At 45.0% G+C, this 27,673-nt stretch overlaps 1 protein-coding gene across 5 annotated transcripts in view; it reads left to right on the top strand.

The window, feature by feature from the left end:
* Nucleotides 1-13,543, top strand: part of KCNH5 (potassium voltage-gated channel subfamily H member 5) — a 403,943-nt gene extending 390,400 nt beyond the window's left edge. For all 5 annotated transcript variants that reach the window (XM_056545666.1, XM_056545665.1, XM_056545664.1 and 2 more), the window contains one exon: nucleotides 10,032-13,543. In XM_056545666.1, the coding sequence (XP_056401641.1) occupies nucleotides 10,032-10,964 (933 nt within the window). In that variant the 3' untranslated portion in view covers nucleotides 10,965-13,543. The remainder of the gene's footprint in view (nucleotides 1-10,031) is intronic.
* The last annotated feature ends 14,130 nt before the right edge of the window (nucleotides 13,544-27,673 follow it).

Raw genomic sequence — 27,673 nt, 5'->3', positions numbered from 1 at the left:
AAGGGACATCGAACCTGGAACCTTTCAGGTACCTTTTGGTCTGGAGGTGAAGGGTAAGGTTTGTTGGGGGGCCTCTCTCCTGTCGGAGAAGGGTTTGCGATAGACCGCATCCTTTGTGCATGTTTTTTTAGTGTAACACGTTTGCACTTTTTCTTGCACTTTGGGTGATTCGAGAGCATGTTCCTTGGCTCTTAGATTTAAAAAAAAATGTGTGTTTTCTTCTGCATAGACTGAACACATTATTACAGGCATCAGTGCACACAACATTCATGGTACAGTTTTTGCTGCAATTTGCTGCACAAACTGTGATTAAACCAGAGTGTGCATCAGATCTTAAAGGAGTACTGTGGTGCTAAACAATTTATACCCTAGTAAAATAATAGGGGATAAGTGTCTGATCGTGAGGGGTCCGAACACTGGAACCCCTGTGATCTCCTGCCTGGTGCCCTGATCGATCTCTGCTCCTTGCAAGGAGATGTTCGACTCCCGCATGAAGTGATGGTCAATGTGCCCCCTCCATGTATCTCTCTGGGAAAACTGGAGAAACACGAACGTTCCCTGGCTCTCCCATATAGATGCACGGAGGGGGCATGTCGGCCACTGCTTCGTATGGGGGTTGACACCGCTCCATTCACGGGGAGAGCGGGGGACCGAGTAGATCACGTGGGGTCCCAGCAATTGGACCATCCCCCACAATCAAACATTTATCCCCTATCCTTTGGATAGGGGATAAATTGTTTAAAGCCACAGTTACCCTTTAAGACAGCCATGGGCCGTCATGGAATATTGGGCAGCTGTGCAAACCCTCCACTGAGCTTTTCTGGCTCTGTCAGAAAGTAGCTCATACTCCCCAGATAGTGTTCATCCAGGGACTATCCCCTTTCCTAGTGGCTCCTGGGGCCGGTAGGGGCCAATTTAATATGGGATGATTCCCAAATAACCTATTAGCTTATAATAATATATTCTATAATAGATCCTATGTGTGTAATGATAAATAAAGATTACAATGCAGTGACCATGCGCATGATCTGTACCCATTACTATTCTCCGAAAAAAAACAGTCCGACAACATACAAAACCTCCAAATGACTTTGTGCCGTTTAATTGATGCAGAAGAAGTTTCCTGTCCCCTAATGGTTAAGATGTTAGAAAAAAACTGCGCCATTTGTTGAGCTCATTAGGGAGATAATGAAGCGCAAAGTAAAACTTTAATAATGTAATGATAGCATGTGCTGCTGGTAATTGAGCAGATAATACTGGAGGCTGTAACCCTTTCCCAACAGTGTTTGCAGTCTTTGAAATATTGGGTCACACATAAGCCATTTGGGAAATTATCATAATCATAGCAAAAGATTCTATAGGGCAGTGGTCTCTAAACTGCAGACCCTCAGATGTCCAAAACTACAACTCCCTGCATGCACGGACAGCCAATGTCTGTCCGTGCACGCTGAGTGTTGTAGTTTGGCAACATCTGGAGGTCCACAGTTTGAAGGCAATTGCTATAGGGAATGTCCAGCCAAAGTGTTTAAAGGGGTACTCCGGTTGAAAACAAGTGCTTTCAAATCAACTGGTACCAGAAAGTTAAACAGATTTAAAAATGATTATTATTTAAAAAATATTAATCCTTCCAGTATCAGCTGTTGGGAGTATATAAAGGAGAAGTTGTGTAGTTCTTCCAAGTCTGACCACAGTGCTGTCACAGTGCTCTCTGCTGACACCTCTGTCCATGTCAGGTACTGGTCCGGACAGTTCCTGACACGGAAAGAGGTGCCAGCAGAGAGCAGACTGGAAAGATCTACACAACTTCTTCTGGAACATACAGCAGCTGATAAGTACTGGAAGGATTAAGATTTTTAAATAGAAATAATTTACAAATATGTCAGCTTTCTGGCAGCAGTTGATTTGAAATCATTTGTTTTCCACTGGAGTACCCTTTTAAAGAGGAAAAAAGAAGGATCAGTTGTCAAGCTATGGCTGTCAATGTCAGTTTTCTACTTGTGTGTGCTGGGGGGATGGATCTTGATGAAATCAAGATTCCAACCTGTACTATTATTATTATTGACATGTTTCAACATATACATATTGGAATACTTGCAGGAAATGTTAAATAGCATGACCATATGGTTTACGATCAATATGCTGTTAGACAATATTGCATTAGGGAGAAGACATTGATTGACTAAATCCAGCTTTCTAAAAGTTTGGCTCGCCGGCCTCACCAAACTTTCAGAAAGTGTTTGGTTAGTTGTGCAGTAGCTTCACAGCACAACTTAACTCTTTTGCACAGTAAACCAGCAAATTCTCTGGTTTACTGTAACATCTTGTTAGGCCGAGCGCTATGTGCCGCCCCGGCAAGGCTAAGTTTAATTAGAGCTAGTTATCTCCTTGGGGGGATGTATACATTATACAACCATGCATATAGCTGGCTGTTGCTAAACTACAAGGCCCATCATCATTAGACCAAAGGCTGTCTGGAAATAATGCGGACTGTAGTTTAGCAATAGCTGAAGACTGCCTATTTGGTAAAACACTAAATTAACTTTTCTAGGCTTAGTAGAGGAAGCAATTTTATGGACAGGGTCCATTATTTAGCCTGGGCTTAGAGTTAGCCTAAAAACAGCTAGTGCTTACCCCCGTTATTACCACGATGCCCACCTCCACAGGGGTATCAGAAAGAGCCAGTATCAACAGCCCGGAGAATCAAAAACTGACATTCCTGGGCCTTGCCGATAACAGGCTGACATTTTTAAGGCTGGGAAGGGACAGTAACAATGGTCCTTGCCCATCCTGGTAATGTCAGGTTGTTACCGCTTGGCTGGTATCTGGCTGAGAATGAAAATATGAGGAACCACACTGTTACGCCGAGCGCTCCGGGTCCCCGCTCCTCCCCGGAGCGCTCGCTTCACTCTCCCCGCTGCAGCGCTCCGGTCACATCCTCTGACCCGGGGCGCTGCGATTCCGCTGCCAGCCGGGATGCGATTCGCGATGCGGGTAGCGCCCGCTCGCGATGCGCACCCCGGCTCCCGTACCTGACTCGCTCCCCGTCTGTTCTGTCCCGGCGCGCGCGGCCCCGCTCCCTAGGGCGCGCGCGCGCCGGGTCTCTGCGATTTAAAGGGCCACTGCGCCGCTGATTGGCGCAGTGGTTCCAATTAGTGTGTTCACCTGTGCACTTCCCTATATCACCTCACTTCCCCTGCACTCCCTTGCCGGATCTTGTTGCCATTGTGCCAGTGAAAGCGTTCCTTGTGTGTTCCTAGCCTGTGTTCCAGACCTTCTGCCGTTGCCCCTGACTACGATCCTTGCTGCCTGCCCCGACCTTCTGCTACGTCCGACCTTGCTTCTGCCTACTCCCTTGTACCGCGCCTATCTTCAGCAGCCAGAGAGGTGAGCCGTTGCTAGTGGATACGACCTGGTCACTACCGCCGCAGCAAGACCATCCCGCTTTGCGGCGGGCTCTGGTGAAAACCAGTAGTGGCTTAGAACCGGTCCACTAGCACGGTCCACGCCAATCCCTCTCTGGCACAGAGGATCCACTACCTGCCAGCCGGCATCGTGACAGTAGATCCGGCCATGGATCCCGCTGAAGTTCCTCTGCCAGTTGTCGCTGACCTCACCACGGTGGTCGCCCAGCAGTCACAACAGATAGCGCAACAAGGCCAACAGCTGTCTCAACTGACCGTTATGCTACAACAGTTACTACCACAGCTTCAGCAGTCATCTCCTCCGCCAGCTCCTGCACCTCCTCCGCAGCGAGTGGCCGCTCCTGGGCTACGCCTATCCTTGCCGGATAAATTTGATGGGGACTCTAAGTTTTGCCGTGGCTTTCTTTCCCAATGTTCCCTGCATCTGGAGATGATGTCGGACCTGTTTCCCACTGAAAGGTCTAAGGTGGCTTTCGTAGTCAGCCTTCTGTCCGGAAAAGCCCTGTCATGGGCCACACCGCTCTGGGACCGCAATGACCCCGTCACTGCCTCTGTACACTCCTTCTTCTCGGAAATCCGAAGTGTCTTTGAGGAACCTGCCCGAGCCTCTTCTGCTGAGACTGCCCTGTTGAACCTGGTCCAGGGTAATTCTTCCGTTGGCGAGTATGCCGTACAATTCCGTACTCTTGCTTCAGAATTGTCCTGGAATAATGAGGCCCTCTGCGCGACCTTCAAAAAAGGCCTATCCAGCAACATTAAAGATGTTCTGGCCGCACGAGAAATTCCTGCTAATCTACATGAACTTATTCACCTAGCCACTCGCATTGACATGCGTTTTTCCGAAAGGCGTCAGGAACTCCGCCAAGATATGGACTCTGTTCGCACGAGGCGTTTCTTCTCCTCGGCTCCTCTCTCCTCTGGTCCCCTGCAATCTGTTCCTGTGCCTCCCGCCGTGGAGGCTATGCAGGTCGACCGGTCTCGCCTGACACCTCAAGAGAGGACACGACGCCGTATGGAGAACCTCTGCCTGTACTGTGCTAGTACCGAACACTTCCTGAGGGATTGTCCTATCCGTCCTCCCCGCCTGGAAAGACGTACGCTGACTCCGCACAAAAGTGAGACACTCCTTGATGTCTACTCTGCTTCTCCACGTCTTACTGTGCCTGTGCGGATGTCTGCCTCTGCCTTCTCCTTCTCTACTGTGGCCTTCTTGGACTCTGGATCTGCAGGAAATTTTATTTTGGCCTCTCTCGTCAACAGGTTCAACATCCCGGTGACCAGTCTCGCCAGACCCCTCTACATCAATTGTGTAAATAATGAAAGATTGGACTGTACCATACGTTTCCGCACGGAGCCCCTTCTTATGAGCATCGGATCTCATCACGAGAGGATTGAACTTTTGGTCCTCCCCAATTGCACCTCGGAAATTCTCCTTGGACTTCCCTGGCTTCAACTTCATTCCCCAACCCTGGATTGGTCCACTGGGGAGATCAAGAGTTGGGGGTCCTCTTGTTCCAAAAACTGTCTAAAACCGGTTTCCAGTAACCCTTGCCGTAACTCTGTGGTTCCTCCAGTAACCGGTCTCCCTAAGGCCTATATGGACTTCGCGGATGTTTTCTGCAAAAAACAAGCTGAGACTCTACCTCCTCACAGGCCTTATGATTGTCCTATCGACCTCCTCCCGGGCACTACTCCACCCCGGGGCAGAATTTATCCTCTCTCTGCCCCAGAGACTCTTGCCATGTCTGAATACGTCCAGGAGAATCTAAAAAAGGGCTTTATCCGTAAATCCTCCTCTCCTGCCGGAGCCGGATTTTTCTTTGTGTCCAAAAAAGATGGCTCCCTACGTCCTTGCATTGACTACCGCGGTCTTAATAAAATCACGGTTAAGAACCGCTACCCCTTACCCCTCATCTCTGAACTCTTTGATCGCCTCCAAGGTGCCCACATCTTTACTAAATTGGACTTAAGAGGCGCCTATAACCTCATCCGCATCAGAGAGGGGGATGAGTGGAAAACGGCATTTAACACCAGAGATGGACACTTTGAGTATCTGGTCATGCCCTTTGGCCTGTGCAACGCCCCTGCCGTCTTCCAAGACTTTGTCAATGAAATTTTTCGTGATCTGTTATACTCCTGTGTTGTTGTATATCTGGACGATATCCTAATTTTTTCTGCCAATCTAGAAGAACACCGCCAGCATGTCCGTATGGTTCTTCAGAGACTTCGTGACAATCAACTCTATGCCAAAATTGAGAAATGTCTGTTTGAATGCCAATCTCTTCCTTTTCTAGGATATTTGGTCTCTGGCCAGGGACTACAGATGGATCCAGACAAACTCTCTGCCGTCTTAGATTGGCCACGCCCCTCCGGACTCCGTGCTATCCAACGCTTTTTGGGGTTCGCCAATTATTACAGGCAATTTATTCCACATTTTTCTACCATTGTGGCTCCTATCGTGGCTTTAACCAAAAAAAATGCTGTTCCCAAGTCCTGGCCTCCTCAAGCAGAAGACGCCTTTAAACGACTCAAGTCTGCCTTTTCTTCGGCTCCCGTCCTCTCCAGACCTGACCCTTCCAAACCCTTCCTATTGGAGGTTGATGCCTCCTCAGTGGGAGCTGGAGCTGTTCTTCTACAAAAAAATTCTTCCGGGCATGCTGTCACTTGTGGTTTTTTCTCTAGGACCTTCTCTCCAGCGGAGAGGAACTACTCCATCGGGGATCGAGAGCTTCTAGCCATTAAATTAGCACTTGAGGAATGGAGGCATCTGCTGGAGGGATCAAGTTTTCCTGTTATTATCTACACCGACCACAAGAACCTCTCCTACCTCCAGTCTGCCCAACGGCTGAATCCTCGCCAGGCCCGGTGGTCTCTGTTCTTTGCCCGATTTAATTTTGAGATTCACTTTCGTCCTGCCGATAAGAACATTAGGGCCGATGCTCTCTCTCGTTCCTCGGATGCCTCAGAAGTTGAACTCTCTCCGCAACACATCATTCCACCTGACTGCCTGATCTCCACTTCTCCTGCCTCCATCAGGCAGACTCCTCCAGGAAAGACCTTTGTTTCTCCACGCCAACGCCTCGGAATCCTCAAATGGGGTCACTCCTCCCATCTCGCAGGTCATGCGGGCATCAAGAAATCTGTGCAACTCATCTCCCGCTTCTATTGGTGGCCGACTCTGGAGACGGATGTTGTGGACTTTGTGCGAGCCTGCACTATCTGTGCCCGGGATAAGACTCCTCGCCAGAAGCCCGCTGGTTTTCTTCATCCTCTGCCTGTCCCCGAACAGCCTTGGTCTCTGATTGGTATGGATTTTATTACTGATTTACCCCCTTCCCGTGGCAACACTGTTATTTGGGTGGTCGTTGATCGATTCTCCAAAATGGCACATTTCATCCCTCTTCCTGGTCTTCCTTCTGCGCCTCAGTTGGCTAAACAATTTTTTGTACACATTTTTCGTCTTCACGGGTTGCCTACGCAGATTGTCTCGGATAGAGGCGTCCAATTCGTGTCTAAATTCTGGAGGGCTCTCTGTAAACAACTCAAGATTAAATTAAATTTTTCTTCTGCATATCATCCCCAGTCCAATGGACAAGTAGAAAGAATTAACCAGATCTTGGGTGATTATTTGCGACATTTTGTTTCCTCCCGCCAGGATGACTGGGCAGATCTCCTCCCATGGGCCGAATTCTCGTATAACTTCAGGGTCTCTGAATCTTCCTCCAAATCCCCATTTTTCGTGGTGTACGGCCGTCACCCTCTTCCCCCCCTCCCTACTCCCTTGCCCTCTGGTCTGCCCGCTGTGGATGAAATTTCTCGTGACCTTTCCATCATATGGAGAGAGACCCAAAATTCTCTCTTACAGGCTTCATCACGCATGAAGAAGTTCGCGGATAAGAAAAGAAGAGCTCCTCCCGTTTTTTCCCCTGGAGACAAGGTATGGCTCTCCGCTAAATATGTCCGCTTCCGTGTCCCTAGCTACAAGTTGGGACCACGCTATCTTGGTCCTTTCAAAATTTTGTGTCAAATTAATCCTGTCTCTTATAAACTTCTTCTTCCTCCTTCTCTTCGTATCCCTAATGCCTTTCACGTCTCTCTTCTCAAACCACTCATCCTCAACCGTTTTTCTCCCAAATCTGTTCCTCCCACTCCTGTTTCCGGCTCCTCGGACGTCTTCTCTGTCAGAGAAATCTTGGCTTCCAAGAAGGTCAGAGGGAAAACTTTTTTTTTGGTGGACTGGGAGGGTTGTGGTCCTGAAGAGAGATCCTGGGAACCTGAGGACAACATCCTAGACAAAAGTCTGCTCCTCAGGTTCTCAGGCTCTAAGAAGAGGGGGAGACCCAAGGGGGGGGTACTGTTACGCCGAGCGCTCCGGGTCCCCGCTCCTCCCCGGAGCGCTCGCTTCACTCTCCCCGCTGCAGCGCTCCGGTCACATCCTCTGACCCGGGGCGCTGCGATTCCGCTGCCAGCCGGGATGCGATTCGCGATGCGGGTAGCGCCCGCTCGCGATGCGCACCCCGGCTCCCGTACCTGACTCGCTCCCCGTCTGTTCTGTCCCGGCGCGCGCGGCCCCGCTCCCTAGGGCGCGCGCGCGCCGGGTCTCTGCGATTTAAAGGGCCACTGCGCCGCTGATTGGCGCAGTGGTTCCAATTAGTGTGTTCACCTGTGCACTTCCCTATATCACCTCACTTCCCCTGCACTCCCTTGCCGGATCTTGTTGCCATTGTGCCAGTGAAAGCGTTCCTTGTGTGTTCCTAGCCTGTGTTCCAGACCTTCTGCCGTTGCCCCTGACTACGATCCTTGCTGCCTGCCCCGACCTTCTGCTACGTCCGACCTTGCTTCTGCCTACTCCCTTGTACCGCGCCTATCTTCAGCAGCCAGAGAGGTGAGCCGTTGCTAGTGGATACGACCTGGTCACTACCGCCGCAGCAAGACCATCCCGCTTTGCGGCGGGCTCTGGTGAAAACCAGTAGTGGCTTAGAACCGGTCCACTAGCACGGTCCACGCCAATCCCTCTCTGGCACAGAGGATCCACTACCTGCCAGCCGGCATCGTGACACACACACTTTTTTCATAAATAAATAAACAAAAACGTGTGGTTCCCCACTTTTTCATTCTGATTCCAATATCAACTAAGCAGGGGGTTATCACTAGCTGTTTTTAGGGTTAACACTAAACCCTGGCCTATTAGACGGTTTCCACTACTAAACCTCTAAATAAAAACAACACCTAGAAAAAAATATTACCAAAAACCCTCCCCCACAAGCCCTTGTTAACCATTTTATTGAATTCACCCACCACGAGCTAGTAAGCGCCAATACTGATCCTGGCTATATCTTGCCTGCCAAATTCTATTGTACAGACCATTCCGCATTGGATACGTGTCCGGGATACAGGCAGCCAATGGATACTAATATTGATATGATGTCAAGAGTTGTTGTGCTCTTAGTACAACACCAGATAATGAACAAGTTATCTATCACCTATACCTAGCTAATTTCTAAAGTTAAAGGGGTATTCCGGCTTTATCCAAATGATCTCGGTGCAGCCACTGGCATTCTGTGCCAGCCCCTGCCTCCGAGACGGGGATGTGATGTCACGGCCACGGCCCCTAGTGATGTCACACCACGCCTCCTCCATTCATGTCTATGGTAGGAAACGTGACAACTGTGGCCATGAGGTCACATCCCCTTCTCGGAGGCAGAAGATTGAGATCGCGGGAGATAGGGGATAAGATGTATAAAGCCAGAATACCCCTTTAACTGCACCATATGGCGCCGTCACTGTTGTTTTTATCTTTCCATATACTGTAATGCCTAAATCTGTAATGGTTCCAGTGCTTTGCTTACTCTGATGTGCCCTCCCTGGCTTTTTGTGATGGTGCCGCATACGTTAGTCAAGTGATGCATGCTATCATTTTCCTTAGTGGTCATGTGCTGAATATACAACCAATGACTGATAAGTCCAGTGATTGGCCTTGCTAGGCTAGCAACCCATTTAACTAACATGGCTATTGTTATATATCTCCCATCAAGGTTCTCATTTCGTTTTCTCAGTTTAATGTGCAGGAAATGTGGGTAGCCATGCAGCAGCATGCAGATAGGTCACATAATAAATAACCGCCAAAAAAGGGTAACGGAATTGTATACAGTGATCTATGCTTAGGATGCTGGGCCCCCCAGGGATCATCAAAATTAAGGTGCGGTGATACTCACTGACATTTCTCGACCCTACACATAGACATGTGGGATTGTATAAAATACATAAAAATCCCCAGTAGTGGCCATCCCTTCAGTAATGGAAGTCGGGTCCACAAGGATTTTATATTTACTGTCCCTTTAAGGGTCACTGAAATGTTATTTTCTTGTTTTGTCTTGAGATACAGGGCATTGCTGCTCAGGCTTGGAGGAGAGAACTATGGTAAAATAGGATTGTTTTTTCATCCAAATACTTATTACAACATTTCAGTCTCCTGCCTCGGAGCAATGTATTTATACATAAAAAAAGAAATTGCTGCGTATAAGGTTTCCTGGCCAAGCATGTCTTATTTCTCTCTGAGAAATTCAACTTTATTTTTTAATGATTCCTTTTGTTATTGTTTTTTTTTAGATCATATTCCGCAAGATTAGTGATGTAAAGAAGGAAGAAGAAGAACGACTGCGGCAGAAGAATGAGGTGACCCTTACCATCCCAGTAGACCACCCCGTACGGAAACTCTTTCAGAAATTCAAGCAGCAGAAAGAGTTACGAAACCAGGGCTCGGCACACAGTGACCTGGAAAGGAACCAAATCCAAGTGGAGAATCGTTCCATGCACAATGGAGCTGTTATTACTGGCACCAGTGTGGTAACGGTGTCCCAAATAACACCCATTCAGACTTCTCTTTCTTATGTCAGAACCAGCGAGTCATTGAAACAAAACAACAGGGATGTCATAGAACTAAAGCCAAATGGCAACAGTGACCCGAAATGTCTTAAAGTGACCAGTCCCATGCGCCTGAAGAATGCAAATGCAAAGGGTTGGCTGAGATTAAAGAACAATATGCAGGGTCAGGAGGAGAAAAAAGAAGATTGGAATAACGTAACAAAAGCGGAGTCCATGGGCTTGCTTTCTGATGACCCCAAATGTGCTGACGAAAATGGGGTGTCTAAAAATCCTTTGAGGAAAACAGACTCTTGTGACAGTGGTATCACAAAAAGTGACCTTCGTTTAGATAAAGCAGGAGAAACTCGTAGTCCACTTGAACACAGCCCGATCCAAGCTGATGCAAAGCACCCCTTTTACCCGATCCCTGAACAAGCCTTACAGACCACGCTGCAAGAGGTTAAACATGAGCTCAAGGACGACATTCAGTCTCTTAGCTGTCGCATGACCGCCCTTGAACAGCAAGTGGCAGAAATCCTAAAACTATTGTCTGAAAAGAAAGAACCCCCAACACCCCCGAAAACACCTTCCAGCCCCCTACAAATACCATGTCAGGATATTTTTAGCGTTTCAAGGCCGGTGACCCCGGATTCTGACAAAGATGAGATTCAAGTATAACATATACTGTACATGTGTGTGAATGGGGTGTATGGGTGCATATATGCAGATGTAAAGTAGGAATATATATGGATATATGCAGTCATATTTATATAATCTTAATGTCTTCGATGCACTGTTCCCTCCAAGTGGAGTGATCTGGAAATTACAGCGTTCTTTAAGAACTGGATGGGTTGCGCTGAACAGTGCAGTACCTCCAGGGTGGAGCTTCTAAATCTCTGATTTAACTCTTTCATTTCCAGAGTATATTGCTTTGGAGTAACATTACTTGTGTGTAACTTGAATATCCTATAATTTTATGATTCTTTTTTTTTTTTTTTTGATGTGTAAATATTGCATGTCCAGCTGGATTCTGGCCTGCCAAAGAAAACAATCCTTAACATAGATATTGCTTGTAAAATATGCAGTTGACTGCATGCGTTCTTTTAGGTCATTTATAATTGATCTTCATTATAACATTTATTTGTATTATAAAGGCAATGCTATATATAGAAATATCAGGGTCCAACCTGCCAATATTGCTAGAAGCTGAAGACCTCAGGCTTGTAATATGAGGCAGCTCTCTTCAAAGCTTTCCAATAAGTAAAATAACAGTCCACATTGTAACAACAGACAACATGTATACCCCAAGTGGTATATATGGGTTAATTCAGGTTTAATAGGAGTAATAAAAGGTATAGAATGTATTTTTGGCACTTTTCCATGAGAATATATCAATGATTCCTATTTATGTCATAGAGACATTACAAGAATAAATCTATGCATTGACAGAAAAAATGCTCTCTTCACCACCTATAGGCTAAATGAGGTATTACATAATCTAAAAATTGTTAAATAAGTATCTTTTTAACTATTAACTCATCAAATTATCCTTTATTTCTATACAATAAACACAATATTTAAGCTTAAATGCTTTTTTCATATATTATGTTGGTAAAACGGCTACTATTGCTTTCCATAGAGTTGGTCAATATCTAAATTATATTTATACATAGCAATTTAGTAAAGCGTAGGAGCATTATCATATCAAAGTAATAATAATTATAAACTATGCATTTTTGCTAATGGGATAAAAGGTAGTGATCATTTCAGTTGCTATTTTTATGCTAAAAAATGAGAGAAACTTTTCTATTTTATTAGACCTTCCTTAGTATTCTTAGCTGTGATTAGATGTGTGAAAATGCAGATGGAATTGGAGAACATATTGCAGAGCTTGGACAACTTTACCTTGGTTGGTCATGAAAAATGTTGCATATCCTGACCCCTGGGGAACACCAAGATTTTTATAATTGTTATAATAAACTCCAAATGTCATTTGTATGGTAAATTGTAAAGAAAGGCCCTCCTTCTCCAGCCACGATGCCTGCGGTCAGCACTTAAGAACCAAATTGTAACCTTAAATATTACGTTGTGCTCTGCTATGAATGTAAATAGGAAGGGGCAACCTTAGCCTGTGATTACAAAGGCCAAGAAGAACCATCTTCAATCATGTTTCCACTCTCCTGTATACAAGTATTTCCAGAATATTCTGTTCTCCCACCACTCTCTTCTCCTAATCACATTTGCTTCTAATCTTGTGATATGTGTCTTAGGGATTAGAAGTAGAGGAAGGAACTAATGCACTTGATGAAAATATCCACATAACACCCAACATGCACTCTCAAAATGCTCCTCTTAAAGGTTATGTCCATTTCAATGGGGGTGCACAGCTTGGAAGAAATCAGATACAATATCATGTCCTGTCTTCCTAATTGTTAGTAGTTTGGGAAATAATACATTGAACTGGACATAAATCTTGATGTGATTGGTTTATTAGGTCTAGTACAATTGTTAGACAGCCAACTATAGTATTTGACTATAGTATGGCCACGTTGTTGATTATGGACATAACACCTGGGCCATGGCCTGTGATGAGCTTACTTCATAGGCCTACTGAAGGCTTTGGAATTAGCTTAGGCTGACACACATTAATGTAAGGTTGGGTTCACATATGGACAGTGATCCAGTATAGTTTCCCTCTGCATCTTTTGTTTCTCTTGGGTTGAGTTGCAAAATGTTGCATAAAGCAGTTTTCAATCTGTAAACTTGACAAGTGCCTATAGGCTTGGTGTCTTGTCCCATTTTAACCTATGGAGCACCTAAGAGGGCTTCGGGTGAAATATATTCAGTTTGTTGCATCCGCTGTTCCCAATCGAGGTGACTCTGGACCAAGGACTGAACAGTAAGGTCCATCCCAGTTTTGACAAACAGAAAAATGCAGGCAGTATACAGCAGCTCCGATAAATTATAACTATACTTAGACAGCCTAAAAATCTCTTATCAGTTCAGAGTCAGGGGAAACTCAATATACTATTCTATAAGTCTTTTGTTCCAGGCTATAAGAAAGCGATGCCATGTATTATTATATTATGCAGATATTCTATTTTACAGGGACAGAGTGTATTTTTTATTATTATAGTATTACTTATTAATAATTATATGACAGATCAAATTCTTCCAAGTAAGAAGAAAAGTATTGTACGTAAGTTAGAAAGGGGATGTGCATTTTCTTGCACACGCTGTCTTCTATCCTAGGCTGCATTCACACCTTGTTTTTTACATACGGGTGCCGGATCCGGCTGAGGGAGGGGAAAACCGGGTGCTCCCATACCCCAGCCGGATCAGCCTGTGACTCCATTTACTTTAATGAGCCGACCAGAGTCAAACGGTGACTCTGGTCAGCTCAGTTTTGACCCGTATGCGATTTCTTGACCGGACCTAAAACCGTAGTATACTTTGGTTTTAGGTCCAGTTCAAAACCGGATACGGGTCAAAACTGAGCCGACCGGAGTCACCGTTGACTCTGGTCGGCTCATTAAAGTAAATGGAGTCACAGGCTGATCCGGCTGGGGTACGGGAGTGCCCGGTTTTCCCCTCCCCCAGCCGGATCCGGCACCCGTATGTAAAAAAACAAGGTGTGAATGCAGCCTTACACGGTAAATAAAAGAAAGCATGTGAACAATGTCCCCTAACCTTATCGCCAGCAAAACTACAACTCCCAACTTGATAGGGGGTTTAGTTTTACAACAGCTGGAGAGCTGCACATTGGAGGTCACTTTCCAAAATCACAGTAAACTTTCCAAAATCACAGTAAAAAATTAGCATTTTACTGTAATTTGTACAATAGCAGTAAAATGCTGCACCTTTCTGCAGTGAGGTTTACAACTACTATATATCCTGTTCCCAAAGAGACAGCAATGGCAATAGCGGTATGCAGATCTGGATAGGGAGGGATCTGTGAGCAGCCAGAAGAAATTTGCGATTATGTGGTTTTCAAGAAGTCTGCTGACCCAGGAAAGATCATTTCCTCTGAAACATTAAACACTAGGTCGGGCTGGTGATCACATGAGCTAGTTACAGTAAGAAAATGTATAGATGCAGCTGTGCTGGAATAAAGCAGAGGGCACTGTAGGACTATTGATGTTGTGAGTGCATGATATGGGAAAAAAATTAATAAAAAGCCTTGAGTGCTTCTTTAAATATACTGGTCTGACCATCAGAATTGGTTCAGAGATAATAAAAAAAAAAACAAAAAAAAAACTCTCTAAGGCACACATAGTTTATTAACCCATTGCCGCAGAATGACGGGTATACCCGTCGCTGCGGCAAGGGAGGGTTATGAAGCGAGCTCAGGTACTGAGCTCACATCATACCCGCATGGTTCTAGCTGCTATCAGCAGCCAGGACCCGTGGCTAATGCCGGACATTGCCGTTATGGCAGATGTCCAGCATTAACTCTTTAGACATGACTATCAAAGTTGATCGCCACGTCTAAAAGTGAAAGTAAAAGTATCCCGGCAGCTCAGTAAAATCGTGATGTCCCGATCAGCTAGGACGCAGCAGGAAGGTTGCTTACCTGCCTCCTGAGTGTCCAAACGTCGATTGCTAGCTGCAAGCCCGAAATCCAGGCTTGAGCAATCAACCGCCGATAACACTGATTAATGCAAAGCTATGGCTTTGCAGTGATCAGGGTAAAAGATCAGTGTGTGCAGTGTTATAGCCACCTATGGGAGCTATAACACTGCAAAAAAAAAAGTGAACAAAAAAAAGTTAATAAAGGTCATTTAACCCCTTCCCTAAGAAAAGTTTGAATCACCCCCCTTTTCCCATAAAAAAAACTGTGTAAATAAAAATAAATATAAACATATGTGATATCGCCGTGAGCGTAAATGTCCGAACTATAAAAATATATTATTAATTAAACTGCATGATCAATGGTTACATGTAAAAGAATTCCAAAAGAGAGTATTTTTGGTCACTTTTTATAACATAGAAAAAGAATAAAAAACGATCAAAAAGTCTGATCAAAACAAAAATGGTACCAATAAAAACTTCAGATCACGGCACAAAAAATTAGCCCTCATACCGCCCCGTACATGGGACAATAAAAAAGTTATAGGGGTCAGAAGAGGACAATTTTAAACGTATAAATTTTCCTGCTTGTAGTTATGATTTTTTTTCCGAAGTAATAAAAAATCAAACCTATATAAGTAGGGTATCATTTTAATCGTATGGACCTACAGAATAAAGATAAGGTTTAATTTTTAATGAAAAATGCACTGCGTAGAAACGGAAGCCCCCAAAATTTACAACATTTTTTTTTCTTCCATATTGTCGCACAATGATTTATTTTCCCGTTTTGCCAGAGGAAAAAATGAAAGTGGAAAAACGCTATGTCCTTAAGGGGTTAAAGGGGTACTCCACTGGAAAAAAAATTTTTGTAAATCAACTGATGACAAAAAGTTAAACAGATTTGTAAATTACTTCTCTTAAATAATCATAATGCTTCTAGTACTTATCAGCTTCTGTATGCTCCACAGAAAGTTCTTTTCTTTTTGAATTTCCTTTCTTTCTGAACACAGTGCTCTCTGCTGACACCTCTGTCCATGTCAGGAACTGTCCAGAGCAGGATAGGTTTGCTATGAGGATTTGCTCCTGCTCTGGACAGTTCCTGACATGGACAGAGGTGTCAGCAGAGAGCACTGTGGTCAGACAGAAAGGAAATTCAAAAAGAAAAGAACTTCCTGTGGAGCATACAGAAGCTGATAAGTACTAGAAGGATTAAGATTTTTTAATAGAAGTAATTTATTGATCTGTTTGACTTTCTGGTCCCAATTGATAAAAAAAAATGTTTTCCAGTGGAGTATCTCTTTAATATTTACTTTACTTTCCATGATATGTGCCAGCATGAATAGATACATGGACACCTAGACACTGTACCTGAGTAATGACTCTAACTTTAGGATTATTTATTGTACTCCAAAGTCTGTTGGGATATTCCCTCTAAATGCAACACTGTTAGTCTGTAATGGAAGAATGTACTTAAATGGAACTTGTCACAATCGAAATACAATCCTTTCTAGAGGTATCATGTTATAGAACGGGAGGAGCTATTCAGAATGATATATCGTTTAGTGGGAAATAACTTGTAATTCATTGACCAGTGGGTGATCCTAATGAGTATGACATCTACCCGCTCCTCCTACTATAATATAACATGATGTCTGCAGATTGGACTGCATTGTCAATGTGACAGGGTGGTCCTATATAACAGCTATTCAAAGTGTATTGATAAAATAAATGTATGAAATATATATTTACTCTTAGCATACCAAAAAATAAGATAGGTACTAGATCCTAAAACTGTCCATTGGTCACATAGTGCATTTGGGGGGAACAAAGGGGTCCCTTAATTGAGCTGCCAATTTAGAGGGGTTATCCAGAAATTAAAAAACAGAGCTAATTTATTTAAAAAAACACTGTCTGTCTACAGGGTGGATGTGGTTCGGCAGCTAAGTTCCGTTGAAGGGAATGAAGCCATGTTGTAATATTCCACCCAAACTGAGGACAGATGTGGAGCTATTTTTGAAAGAAATTAGCTCAGTTTTTCTGTTCATGGATAACCCCTTTAAATACTGACCATTTGTTGACAGGTTATAGTTCATGAAATGCCCCCTAAAGGCAGAAAAAGTGTAAATCCCTAATCTCCAGACTGTAAAAGAATGACCTATTTCTTTTCAGATTAGCCCATTGACCTCTGTTACACTTGCTCGTGTAAACTGCAGTGGCTTATATGTAAAATGTAGAAATTGTAATCTATACATTATCTGAATGCATTTGGTTCAAGACATCATTTATGCCCTAACACTACCTACATGTAAATATAACTACTTAACTGGCTAGAATTCACAGTCTTTACCCTTATACCAGGGAAATTGTACTAGATTGCACTATGGTGGGACTAAGGAAACCAGTTCTATGCAAACTTGATTATTGACTAGCAAAGACATGGGGCCTCACATACTATTGGAGTTCCCTGTACATTTAGGTGAAAAAAGTATGGGGAATGCATTTCACTTTATTTCTTTATTAATTTCCATTACCTAAATGAATACTCCAGGAAAAAATGGCTATGCTTATTATTTGGCCTGAATGGCTGGATCATGACACGGGATGGTTGTTACCTTTTTGTGTCAAGCACCACACCCTCAAGTTTTGCCCTAAGCATAAAATAGTTTTTCAGTCTTGTTGGAAGTGTTCCTTTAAGAGTGTATTGAATGTAATTGAATGAGATTTGAGGATGATCCTATCACTTTCCTGCATAGTGAGAAACAATTAATAGTTATTTTCATGTGTTTTGTTTCTGAATTCCAAAAGGATGCCTAATAAAACAGCTTTTTCAATAATATAGTCTAGAAAACTAAAGCAGGTCATATACAACATATATGCTTTGGCCAAGAGGTGTTGTTGTCACTCTACCAATGTGATACTAATTATCTATCCTGAAGTCAATTAAGATGAAGATCATTAAATTCAGCCCATAAAACCCCTTTAAGACTCTGCTTACTCTTGGGCTTTGAATCGACGGATTTCATATTTGTTCATGGTCCTGGGCAGAATTAATGTCGGACTGTAAGAATCAATTCACAATGGTGGTATTAGTGGGGAATTAGGGTTATTAACTTGCAGGACGACAGATGCACTTCCTAATTTACACTTACAATGAGAAACTCTAGTTTTCATTTGAGGTAATAATGTACAGTCACAGCCCCATTCAACTCATTGGTGGGAGCCTCACTGATCAGACTTAAAGTCTAGGCTATTGATGTGTTTTCCCAAAAAATGTTGCATTTATTACAGGGATTCTTAGCTTTCCCATTTTTTTTTTTACCCTAGAAACCAAAGTAAACCTGCTCTCCTCGGGGCACATCACATACGTCACCTTAAACATAGATTATAGCAACACAAGCACCAAATATCCAAAAGAGAGCAGTTGGTTTCATAACTTGGTTGGTTTAATTCCTTAAAATTAACACTTGTAAGAACACAAAGGCTGTAGCCTAAGATGCCAAAAATGTATGGGCAGTAGGAGACCCATCATGCTCCACAATCATATATACTTGCCATTTCCCAACTGAGTCAAATGTAAAAAAAAAGGCACAGTAGATAAATAGATGTGACTGATATTTGAGTCTAAATGTGCCCATAGGTAAATGTTGGCCAAAGCTGTTGATTATGTCAGGATGGGCAAACAGTCTAACGTATATAGGAGTCTTGGCAGATGCCTCGGGAAAGAAGGATTGAACATGTTAGATTTGAACACTCCCAATCCTTTGCTTCCAGGGAAGCTAAGCAATTGCCTGAGAAGTTTGAGGGGTGAAGCATGACAGGGATTCAAAGAACACCAAAGAGAATGTCTGTGTGCACCATCCCCTCTGGAACGGCATTCTGAGATTAATCTGGGCTATTCCTTTAACCAACCTAAATATTACCAAAATATCAGAAACGTTATATATCCTACATACTTTCATTATTTTCAGCATTCCATTGTAATTTCGTGTATCACAGATTTCCGATGCCCCTTTTCAGGTCAATTTTCTTAAGTGGATGTTGTATGATAGGGTAAATGATGTAATATATTGTATTTAATTAGAGTTGTACAGCTTTAAGAGTAAACTACTTTGACTATATAAAATATAAAGTAATATAAAATTATGTTATAAATATATATATTCGCATTTATGATATATAAGTTGATTGTTTTTTTCTAAAAAGGGGGAAAAAATCTGACATTTAACAATTTTATACTTTATTTGAAACAAAAACATCATCTTTTCTGGTTTAATTCGGAAGTTATTGGTTTTAGGTGTATATGTTGCTTATGCAAAGTGGAGAAAGTGTTTATGTGGTTGAACCAATATTTATAATAATGCCTCATATATTCTCTATTAGTAAATGATAATCTAATAGAGAGAATAACAGGATCAGAAGTCTCCTGCATTACCTCCATCCAAGAACCCTGATCAGTGCATCTCTCAGTTCTGGTAGACCATAGGAAGTAATGGAAGTAATACTCTTGGCCCCCTCCATCATAGAGAACTTGCAACTCATAATAGTCATGATACCGTAGATTCAGTGGTGTAATTGGGTTTTCAGCTGCCCTAGGCCTGGGCCTGCCACCATTGAATTCTTATGGTCACGACTAGTAACCACTGCATGCAGAATGAACACACTTCTGTTTTGCTAGAGTAAATAGGTCTAATGGAAGATACCCTACTGCATAGATTTGGGTAATAAAATGCATTAATGCGGTAACTCTATCCTTTGAAGGCTGTGGTCTGCAAAATTAGAAAAAACATGGCTGCTTTCTTCAAACACTCTTCCAGACCTATCCACATGTTGTTTGTGGTACTGCAAATCACTTCAATGAAGCTTCATTACCAGATCCAACCCATGGACAGGTGGGGCACTATTTCTGGATTAAAAAAACACCACTTTTTTTTTTAATCCTGTACAACCCATTTAAATGTAATAAGCATGCTAAGGATGTGGCCCCTGTTGGCCATGGGTCCTTGCCACAGGCATCCAATATCAATTAACTCTTGCTAATTTAAGCAGACACCCTTTATACTTGAATCCATATTGATAAGCTTTGCCCAAAACTAAAATGTAAGGGAAAACCCAATGGCATGGGCAATGCCCCATTAATGCTGTTGTTGATAAAATGTTGTTTCAACCAATACTTTCTCCAATAATTTAGGCAACAAAAACACAAGCGTTAAACGGTTAACAGTTATCAACCTTCCTTTTGGTTACAATGGGGCAAATGTGAAGCCATTGACATATAGTAAAAAAAAAACATTCTTAACCCAAATGATTCTGGGTATCAGCACAATTAAATGAAACTCATCAGGGAATGTCTTGTTTGCCACACAGCTCCTTACTAGTGTGGATATTTTTTCATTGATACAAAAATAAAAGTTGCATTTTATTGAAAAAGTGTTGGAGTTTTTATTTTGTATATAGGGCAGTCAATGAGTATGTCAAGTATTCTTGTCATGGTACTTTATCTATTATATCACTATTTTGTTCATTGTATCAGCCACATAAAGGCACCATAAGATGTAGAGTTTTGGAACAAGCTTTGCTCATATTGGAGCTCCCATAGACAATAAATAGAGTGGTCGGACTGTTGCTCCATGTGAAGTCCCATCATTTAGATGGTAGTCAAGCTTGGAATGGCCCACTGGGACACTGGAGAATACCCCAGTGGTCCCCGAACCTGAATGGGTCCCCACCACAGTGCCTTAGCTGCTCTGATTATATTGTTGACAAAGACATATTGAGTGACATAGACTCACTGGGGGACATGCATCAAAGATTTTACCCCTGTTTTGTGTGTATTTTTTTGCGCAAAATTTTGCGCAAGCCCTTTTTTTTGCGCAATTTTTTTGCGCACGTTTTGGTAGAGCATGTCCTCCAGATGTGGCTGAATCAGGGTACCTTGGAGTGACATCTATAGTACACATGGATTTATTAACTGCGTACTTTTTTTTTACACCAAAAATTTTGCCGCAAGAGCTGTTTTTTTTGCGCAAATATAAGCCATCTTGGACTTAATGTAGCAAGATGCTCTAAATCATTGATTCTATTTTCCAAAGAGTGGATTTAGGAGATTACTATATTTACCCGCAATTTATGAAGCTCATTGCACTTGATTGATAAATTTAGCGCTTCTGCACATAATTTAGAATTCGGGAAAAGGGGTAAAATGCTTCTACCATACACAAATAATGATACATGTCCCCCACTGTGTTGGTGATCTGGGCCTTGGATCTGTAAGTGGCCATGGTGACTCATCTATTCTGTCACTCATGTTATTAGTGCAGCTGGTGGACCCTTTTTTTCATCCCTGGGCCCCTGCTCCTGGTTCAGAGTGATACATAACCGTGTTACCTTCATACTCTGGTCAATAGAAAAGGTGGATGCCCCAGCTTCAAATGCAATAAAACTTCATGACCTTTATTCTTCTGTATTAAAAACTCTTCAAAACATAATAAGATTCCAGTGGTCCTGTAATGTTTTAGTGTCCCACAGCAGTGCATTGTGTGCCACCCAGATCCTATCTAAATTAGCAGAGGGGAGACACATAGTATGAGGACCTATTTACAGGGCGGAGAACCAGTATGGAACTACAAAATTTACAAGACTTAGGGTTAGAGGGCAAATTATACAAAACAATACTATAAACCACCAAGAAGGTTGTCACTAAACCCTAAATTTACCAACCTCTAATTATCTATATTATATACAATTATTTTATAAATTAGACTAAGAAAACAATGGAAAAGAAAAAAACACAATTTAAAACCAACACTGTGGCCCTCATTTACTAAAAGTGTTGTGTAGGTTTCTTTGTGGGTTTTAATTCCCTACAATTTATTTTCCACGGTATTTACTAAGGTTTCCCTACATTTTCTACTTTCCCTACATTTTCCTTTTTTTTTACACAGGCTCTGATCTGTAGGGTTTTCCTCAGCTGAAATCCACCACATTTTATGTGGAAACCTTAGTAAATATGTTGGGTTTTTGTGAAAATGTCAGGAACACGCCCCTTTTCGGAGACCACACCCCTTTTCCCGTCAGTCACGCCCCTTTTCGGGTTTTCTTAGCAAAATGGAGAGTTAGTCGGGCTTTCTTCAATTCTGGCGCAAATTCCGGCGCAGACAGAATTTGTGGCACAGATTCTGGCGCAGACAGAATTTCTGGCGCAATGCGACATAATCTGGCGCACAACCCGACAAAACATGTCGGGTTTGCAATAGTAAATGAGAGCCTGTGTGTCTGCTGCCGTCCCTCCAAAATATCTATCACTCAAGGTAGTTCCTTGGGCTATACTAGCTCTATATGATAGATCTTAATTTTTATTGGGGACAGCTCTGCAGTTGATGTCCCTGTACTAAGGAGGACTGATGCACACTGCCATGTTAAAAACAAGACAAGGCCCCCTCAATATTTGCCACTAATGTGGTGTTGTCAAGAGGAAATGGGCAATGAGGAGAAAACACACCAACAGGGGTTATAAAATCCCTTAAGAACCAAGCCCATTATGACCTTATTGGTACATTTTTGTCAATACTTGTGTCACGATTCGGCTTCCAGGTAGTGGATCCTCTGTGCCAGAGAGGGATTGGCGTGGACCGTGCTAGTGGACCGGTTCTAAGCCACTACTGGTTTTCACCAGAGCCCGCCGCAAAGCGGGATCCATGGCCTTGCTGCGGCGGTAGTGACCAGGTCGTATCCACTAGCAACGGCTCACCTCTCTGGCTGCTGAAGATAGGCGCGGTACAAGGGAGTAGGCAGAAGCAAGGTCAGACGTAGCAGAAGGTCGGGGGCAGGCGGCAAGGTTCGTAGTCAGGATGGGTAGCAGAAGTTCAGGTACACAGGCTTTGGACACACTAAACGCTTTCACTGGCACAAGGCAACAAGATCCGGCAAGGGAGTGCAAGGGAGGAGACTAGATATAGGCAGGGAACAGGTGGGAACCAATTAAGCTAATTGGGCCAGGCACCAATCATTGGTGCACTGGCCCTTTAAGTCTCAGAGAGCTGGCGCGCGCGCGCCCTAGAGAGCGGAGCCGCGCGCGCCAGCACATGACAGCAGGGGACCGGGACGGGTAAGTGACCTGGGATGCGATTCGCGAGCGGGCGCGTCCCGCTGTGCGAACCGCATCCCCAACGGCCAAGACAGTGCAGCGCTCCCGGTCAGCGGGACTGACCGGGGCGCTGCAGGGAGAAAGACGCCGTGAGCGCTCCGGGGAGGAGCGGGGACCCGGAGCGCTAGGCGTAACAGTACCCCCCCCTTAGGTCTCCCCTTCTCTTTGTCCGGTAACTGCCTCCCCTGGAATGAGGACACCTGGAAAGAATGGAGGGTTTCCTCAACGGCAGGCAGTACAGCAGGAGTGGGAATGGGGAGGGAGGGCAGAGGGCGAGGCCTGGCACGGGGCAGTGTGACACCAGGACGGGGGCCATGGGGAGGCACAGAGGCTTGCCTGATGGGACTGGGAGGGGGGGAGAGGCACTTCCTGTGGCAGGCAGAGTCCCAGTTCCTGATCTCCCCGGTGGTCCAATCAATGGTGGGGGAATGAAGCCGGAGCCAAGGCAGACCGAGGAGGACCTCAGAGGTACAGTTGGGGAGAATGAAGAACTCAATCCTTTCGTGGTGGGGTCCGATAGACATCAGGAGGGGTTCTGTGCGGTAACGCACGGTGCAGTCCAATCTGGCTCCGTTGACCGCGGAAATGTAGAGCGGTTTGACGAGACGGGTCACCGGGATGCTGAATCTATTAACAAAGGACTCCAACATAAAATTCCCGGAGGCACCAGAGTCCAAGCAGGCCACGGCTGAGATGGAGGAGTTGGCTGTAGGGGAAATCCGCACGGGCACCGTGAGACGTGGAGAAGAAGACTTAGAAGCAAAAGATGCCACACCCACGTGAGCTGGGTGCGTGCGTGCGTTTCCCAGGCGTGGAGGACGGATAGGGCAATCCACCAAGAAATGCTCAGTACTGGCACAATACAGACAGAGATTTTCTTCTCTACGGCGATTCCTCTCTTCCTGGGTCAGGCGAGACCGATCCACTTGCATGGCCTCCTCGGCGGGAGGCCCAGGCGAAGACTGCAAAGGATGCTGTGGGAGAGGAGCCCAGAGATCTAAGTCTTTTTCCTGGCGGAGCTCTTGGTGTCGCTCAGAAAAACGCATGTCAATGCGGGTAGCCAAATGGATGAGTTCTTGGAGGTTGGCAGGAATCTCTCGTGCGGCCAGCACATCCTTGATGCGACTGGATAGGCCTTTTTTAAAGGTCGCGCAGAGAGCCTCATTATTCCAGGATAGTTCAGAAGCAAAAGTACGGAATTGTATGGCGTACTCGCCAACGGAAGAATTACCCTGGACCAGGTTCAGCAAGGCAGTCTCAGCAGAAGAGGCTCGGGCAGGTTCCTCAAAGACACTTCGGACTTCAGCAAAGAAGGAGTGGACTGTGGCTGTGGCAGGATCATTGCGGTCCCAGAGCGGTGTGGCCCAAGACAAGGCCTTTCCTGAAAGAAGACTTACTACGAACGCCACCTTAGACCGTTCTGTAGGAAACAAGTCTGACAACATCTCCATATGCAGGGAACACTGAGACAAAAATCCACGGCAGAGTCTGGAGTCCCCATCAAATTTGTCCGGCAGGGACAAGCGGAGGTTAGGAGCGGCCACTCGCTGCGGAGGAGGTGCAGGAGCTGGCGGAGGAGATGGTTGCTGCTGTAGCAGAGGCAGAATTTGCTGTAACATGGCGGTCAACTGCGACAGCTGCTGTCCTTGTTGGGCAATCTGCTGCGATTGCTGAGCGACCACCGTGGGAAGATCAGCGAGACTTGGCAGCGGCACCTCAGCGGGATCCATGGCCGGATCTACTGTCACGATTCGGCTTCCAGGTAGTGGATCCTCTGTGCCAGAGAGGGATTGGCGTGGACCGTGCTAGTGGACCGGTTCTAAGCCACTACTGGTTTTCACCAGAGCCCGCCGCAAAGCGGGATCCATGGCCTTGCTGCGGCGGTAGTGACCAGGTCGTATCCACTAGCAACGGCTCACCTCTCTGGCTGCTGAAGATAGGCGCGGTACAAGGGAGTAGGCAGAAGCAAGGTCAGACGTAGCAGAAGGTCGGGGGCAGGCGGCAAGGTTCGTAGTCAGGATGGGTAGCAGAAGTTCAGGTACACAGGCTTTGGACACACTAAACGCTTTCACTGGCACAAGGCAACAAGATCCGGCAAGGGAGTGCAAGGGAGGAGACTAGATATAGGCAGGGAACAGGTGGGAACCAATTAAGCTAATTGGGCCAGGCACCAATCATTGGTGCACTGGCCCTTTAAGTCTCAGAGAGCTGGCGCGCGCGCGCCCTAGAGAGCGGAGCCGCGCGCGCCAGCACATGACAGCAGGGGACCGGGACGGGTAAGTGACCTGGGATGCGATTCGCGAGCGGGCGCGTCCCGCTGTGCGAACCGCATCCCCAACGGCCAAGACAGTGCAGCGCTCCCGGTCAGCGGGACTGACCGGGGCGCTGCAGGGAGAAAGACGCCGTGAGCGCTCCGGGGAGGAGCGGGGACCCGGAGCGCTAGGCGTAACAACTTGTATCATTTCTTGGTGAAAAACTCAAAAATTTCATGAAAAATTTGAAAATTGACAGTTCTTAAAATGGACAGAGATGTCAGCAGAGAGCACTGTGCTCATGATGTCAGAAGAGCGCTCTGTGTTCCAAAAAGAAATTATTTCCTTTGTAGTATTTAGCAGCTAATAAGTACTGGAATGATTAAAAATGTAAAATACATTTTTTTTAATGGAAGTAATATACAAATCTGTTAACTTTCTTGCACAAGTTGATTTAAAAAAAAAAAAAGTTTTCCCCCGAAGTACCCCTTTAACACCCCACAGGTGTTTGACGACTTTTCAATAAAGTCGGCTGTGTAAATGAAATTATTTTCTTTTTTTCACTAAAATGCAGTTTTACTCCCAAATTTACAATTTGTACAAGAGATAATAGGAGAAAATGCCCCCAAAAGTTGTAACCCCATTTATTCTGAGTATGGAAATACCCCATGTGTCGACGGCAAGTGGTCTGCTGGCGCACTACAATGCTGAGGAGAGAAGGAGCCACATTTGGCTTTTTGAAAGCAAATTTTGCTGAAATGGTTTTTGGGGGGCATGTTGCATTTAGGAAGCCCCTATGGTTCCAGCAATATAACAGCAATAAAAAAAAAAAAAAAAAAACAAGGCATACTATTTTGGAAACTACACCCCTCAAGGCACGTAACAAGGGGTCCAATGAGCCTTAACACCCCACAGGTGTTTGACATCTTTTTGTTAAGGTCGGAGGTGTAAATGATTTTTTTTTTCTCTAAAATGCTGTTTTTTCCCCCAAATTTACCATTTTTACCAGAGGTAACAGGATAAAATGCCCCCCAAAATTTGTAACCCCATTTCTTCTGAGTATGGAAATACCCCAAATGTGGATGTAAAGTGCTCTGCGGGTGCACTACAATGCTCAGAAGAGAAGGAGTCACATTGGGCTTTTGGAGAGAGAATTTGTTTGGAATGGAAGTCGGGGGCCATGTGCGTCTACAAATCTCTCATGGTGCCAGAATAGTGGACCCTCTCCTCATTTTGGAAACTACATCCCTCACAGAATGTAATAAGGGGTGCGGTGAGCATTTACACCCCACTGGCGTTTGACAGATCTTTGGAACAGTGGGCTGTGCAAATGAAAAATTACATTATTCATTTTCATGGATCACTGTTCAAAAAATCTGTCAGACACCTGTGGGGCGTGAATGCTCACTGCACCCCTTATTACATTCCATGAGGGGTATAGTTTCCAAAATGGGGTCACATGTGGGGGGGGGGGGGTCCCACTGTTCTGGCATCATGCGGCTTTGTAAATGCACATGGCCTTCAATTCCAGCCAAATTCTCTCTCCAAAAGTCCAATGGCACTCTTACTTTTCTGAGCCCTGTAGTGCACGAGCAGAGCACTTTATATCAAAATATGGGGTACTTATGTACTCATAAGATGTGGTGTTACAAATTATGGGTGGCTTTTTTCCTATTACCCCTTGTGAAAATGAAAAATTTGGGCGAACATCAGAATTTTAGAGAAAAAATACAAATTGTTCATTTTCACGTCCGACTTTAACCCCTTAAGGACCAAGGACATCCGGGGACGTCCTGGCACCCTGAGCTTTAAGGACCAAGGACGTCCCCGGACGGACTGGCGTTTTCTGGTCCCTGCGGATGCCTGCTGAAATGCTTCAGCAGGCATCCAGGGCAATCGCCGAGGGGGGCCATGTCGGCCCCCCATGTCGGCGATCGTCGCAAATCACGAGGTAAATCGCCCCTGCGATCTGCAGCATTAAAGGGCTGATCGGGTCTCTGGGACCCGACCGCCCGGTAATTTTGCATGATCCCGATTGTCACAGACAGCCAGGACCATGCTGAAGTATAGGAGCAAGGTGGCAAGCCTGCCACCTCCTCCTATACCCTGCGATTCATTGGTTAGAACTAACCGACCAATCGCAGGGGGGGGCGGTTACTTCCTCCGGCCCTGCCCGGCCCCTGGAAGTCCGGAGAGAATGGGAGGAAGACCGGAGGACGCGGCGGAGGACAGGGGAGTGCTGGGGCCCGGCCCCGGGGCTTACCTTGTCCCTGAAGACCCGGATCCTGGCGGCGGAGATGTCGGCGGTAGTGACAGGTGAGTGAATCTTCGGCGGCGTTGCGGGACCTTTGCAGCAGTCCAGACCGCCGTAAAGCGATCTGGACTGCCCCATCTGGTCCCCTTACACTACAACTCCCAGTATG

The sequence above is a fragment of the Hyla sarda genome, chromosome 11 (genome assembly GCF_029499605.1).
Source record: "Hyla sarda isolate aHylSar1 chromosome 11, aHylSar1.hap1, whole genome shotgun sequence".
Lineage (NCBI taxonomy): Eukaryota > Metazoa > Chordata > Amphibia > Anura > Hylidae > Hyla > Hyla sarda.
This window is presented reverse-complemented; position numbering and strand designations above follow the sequence as displayed.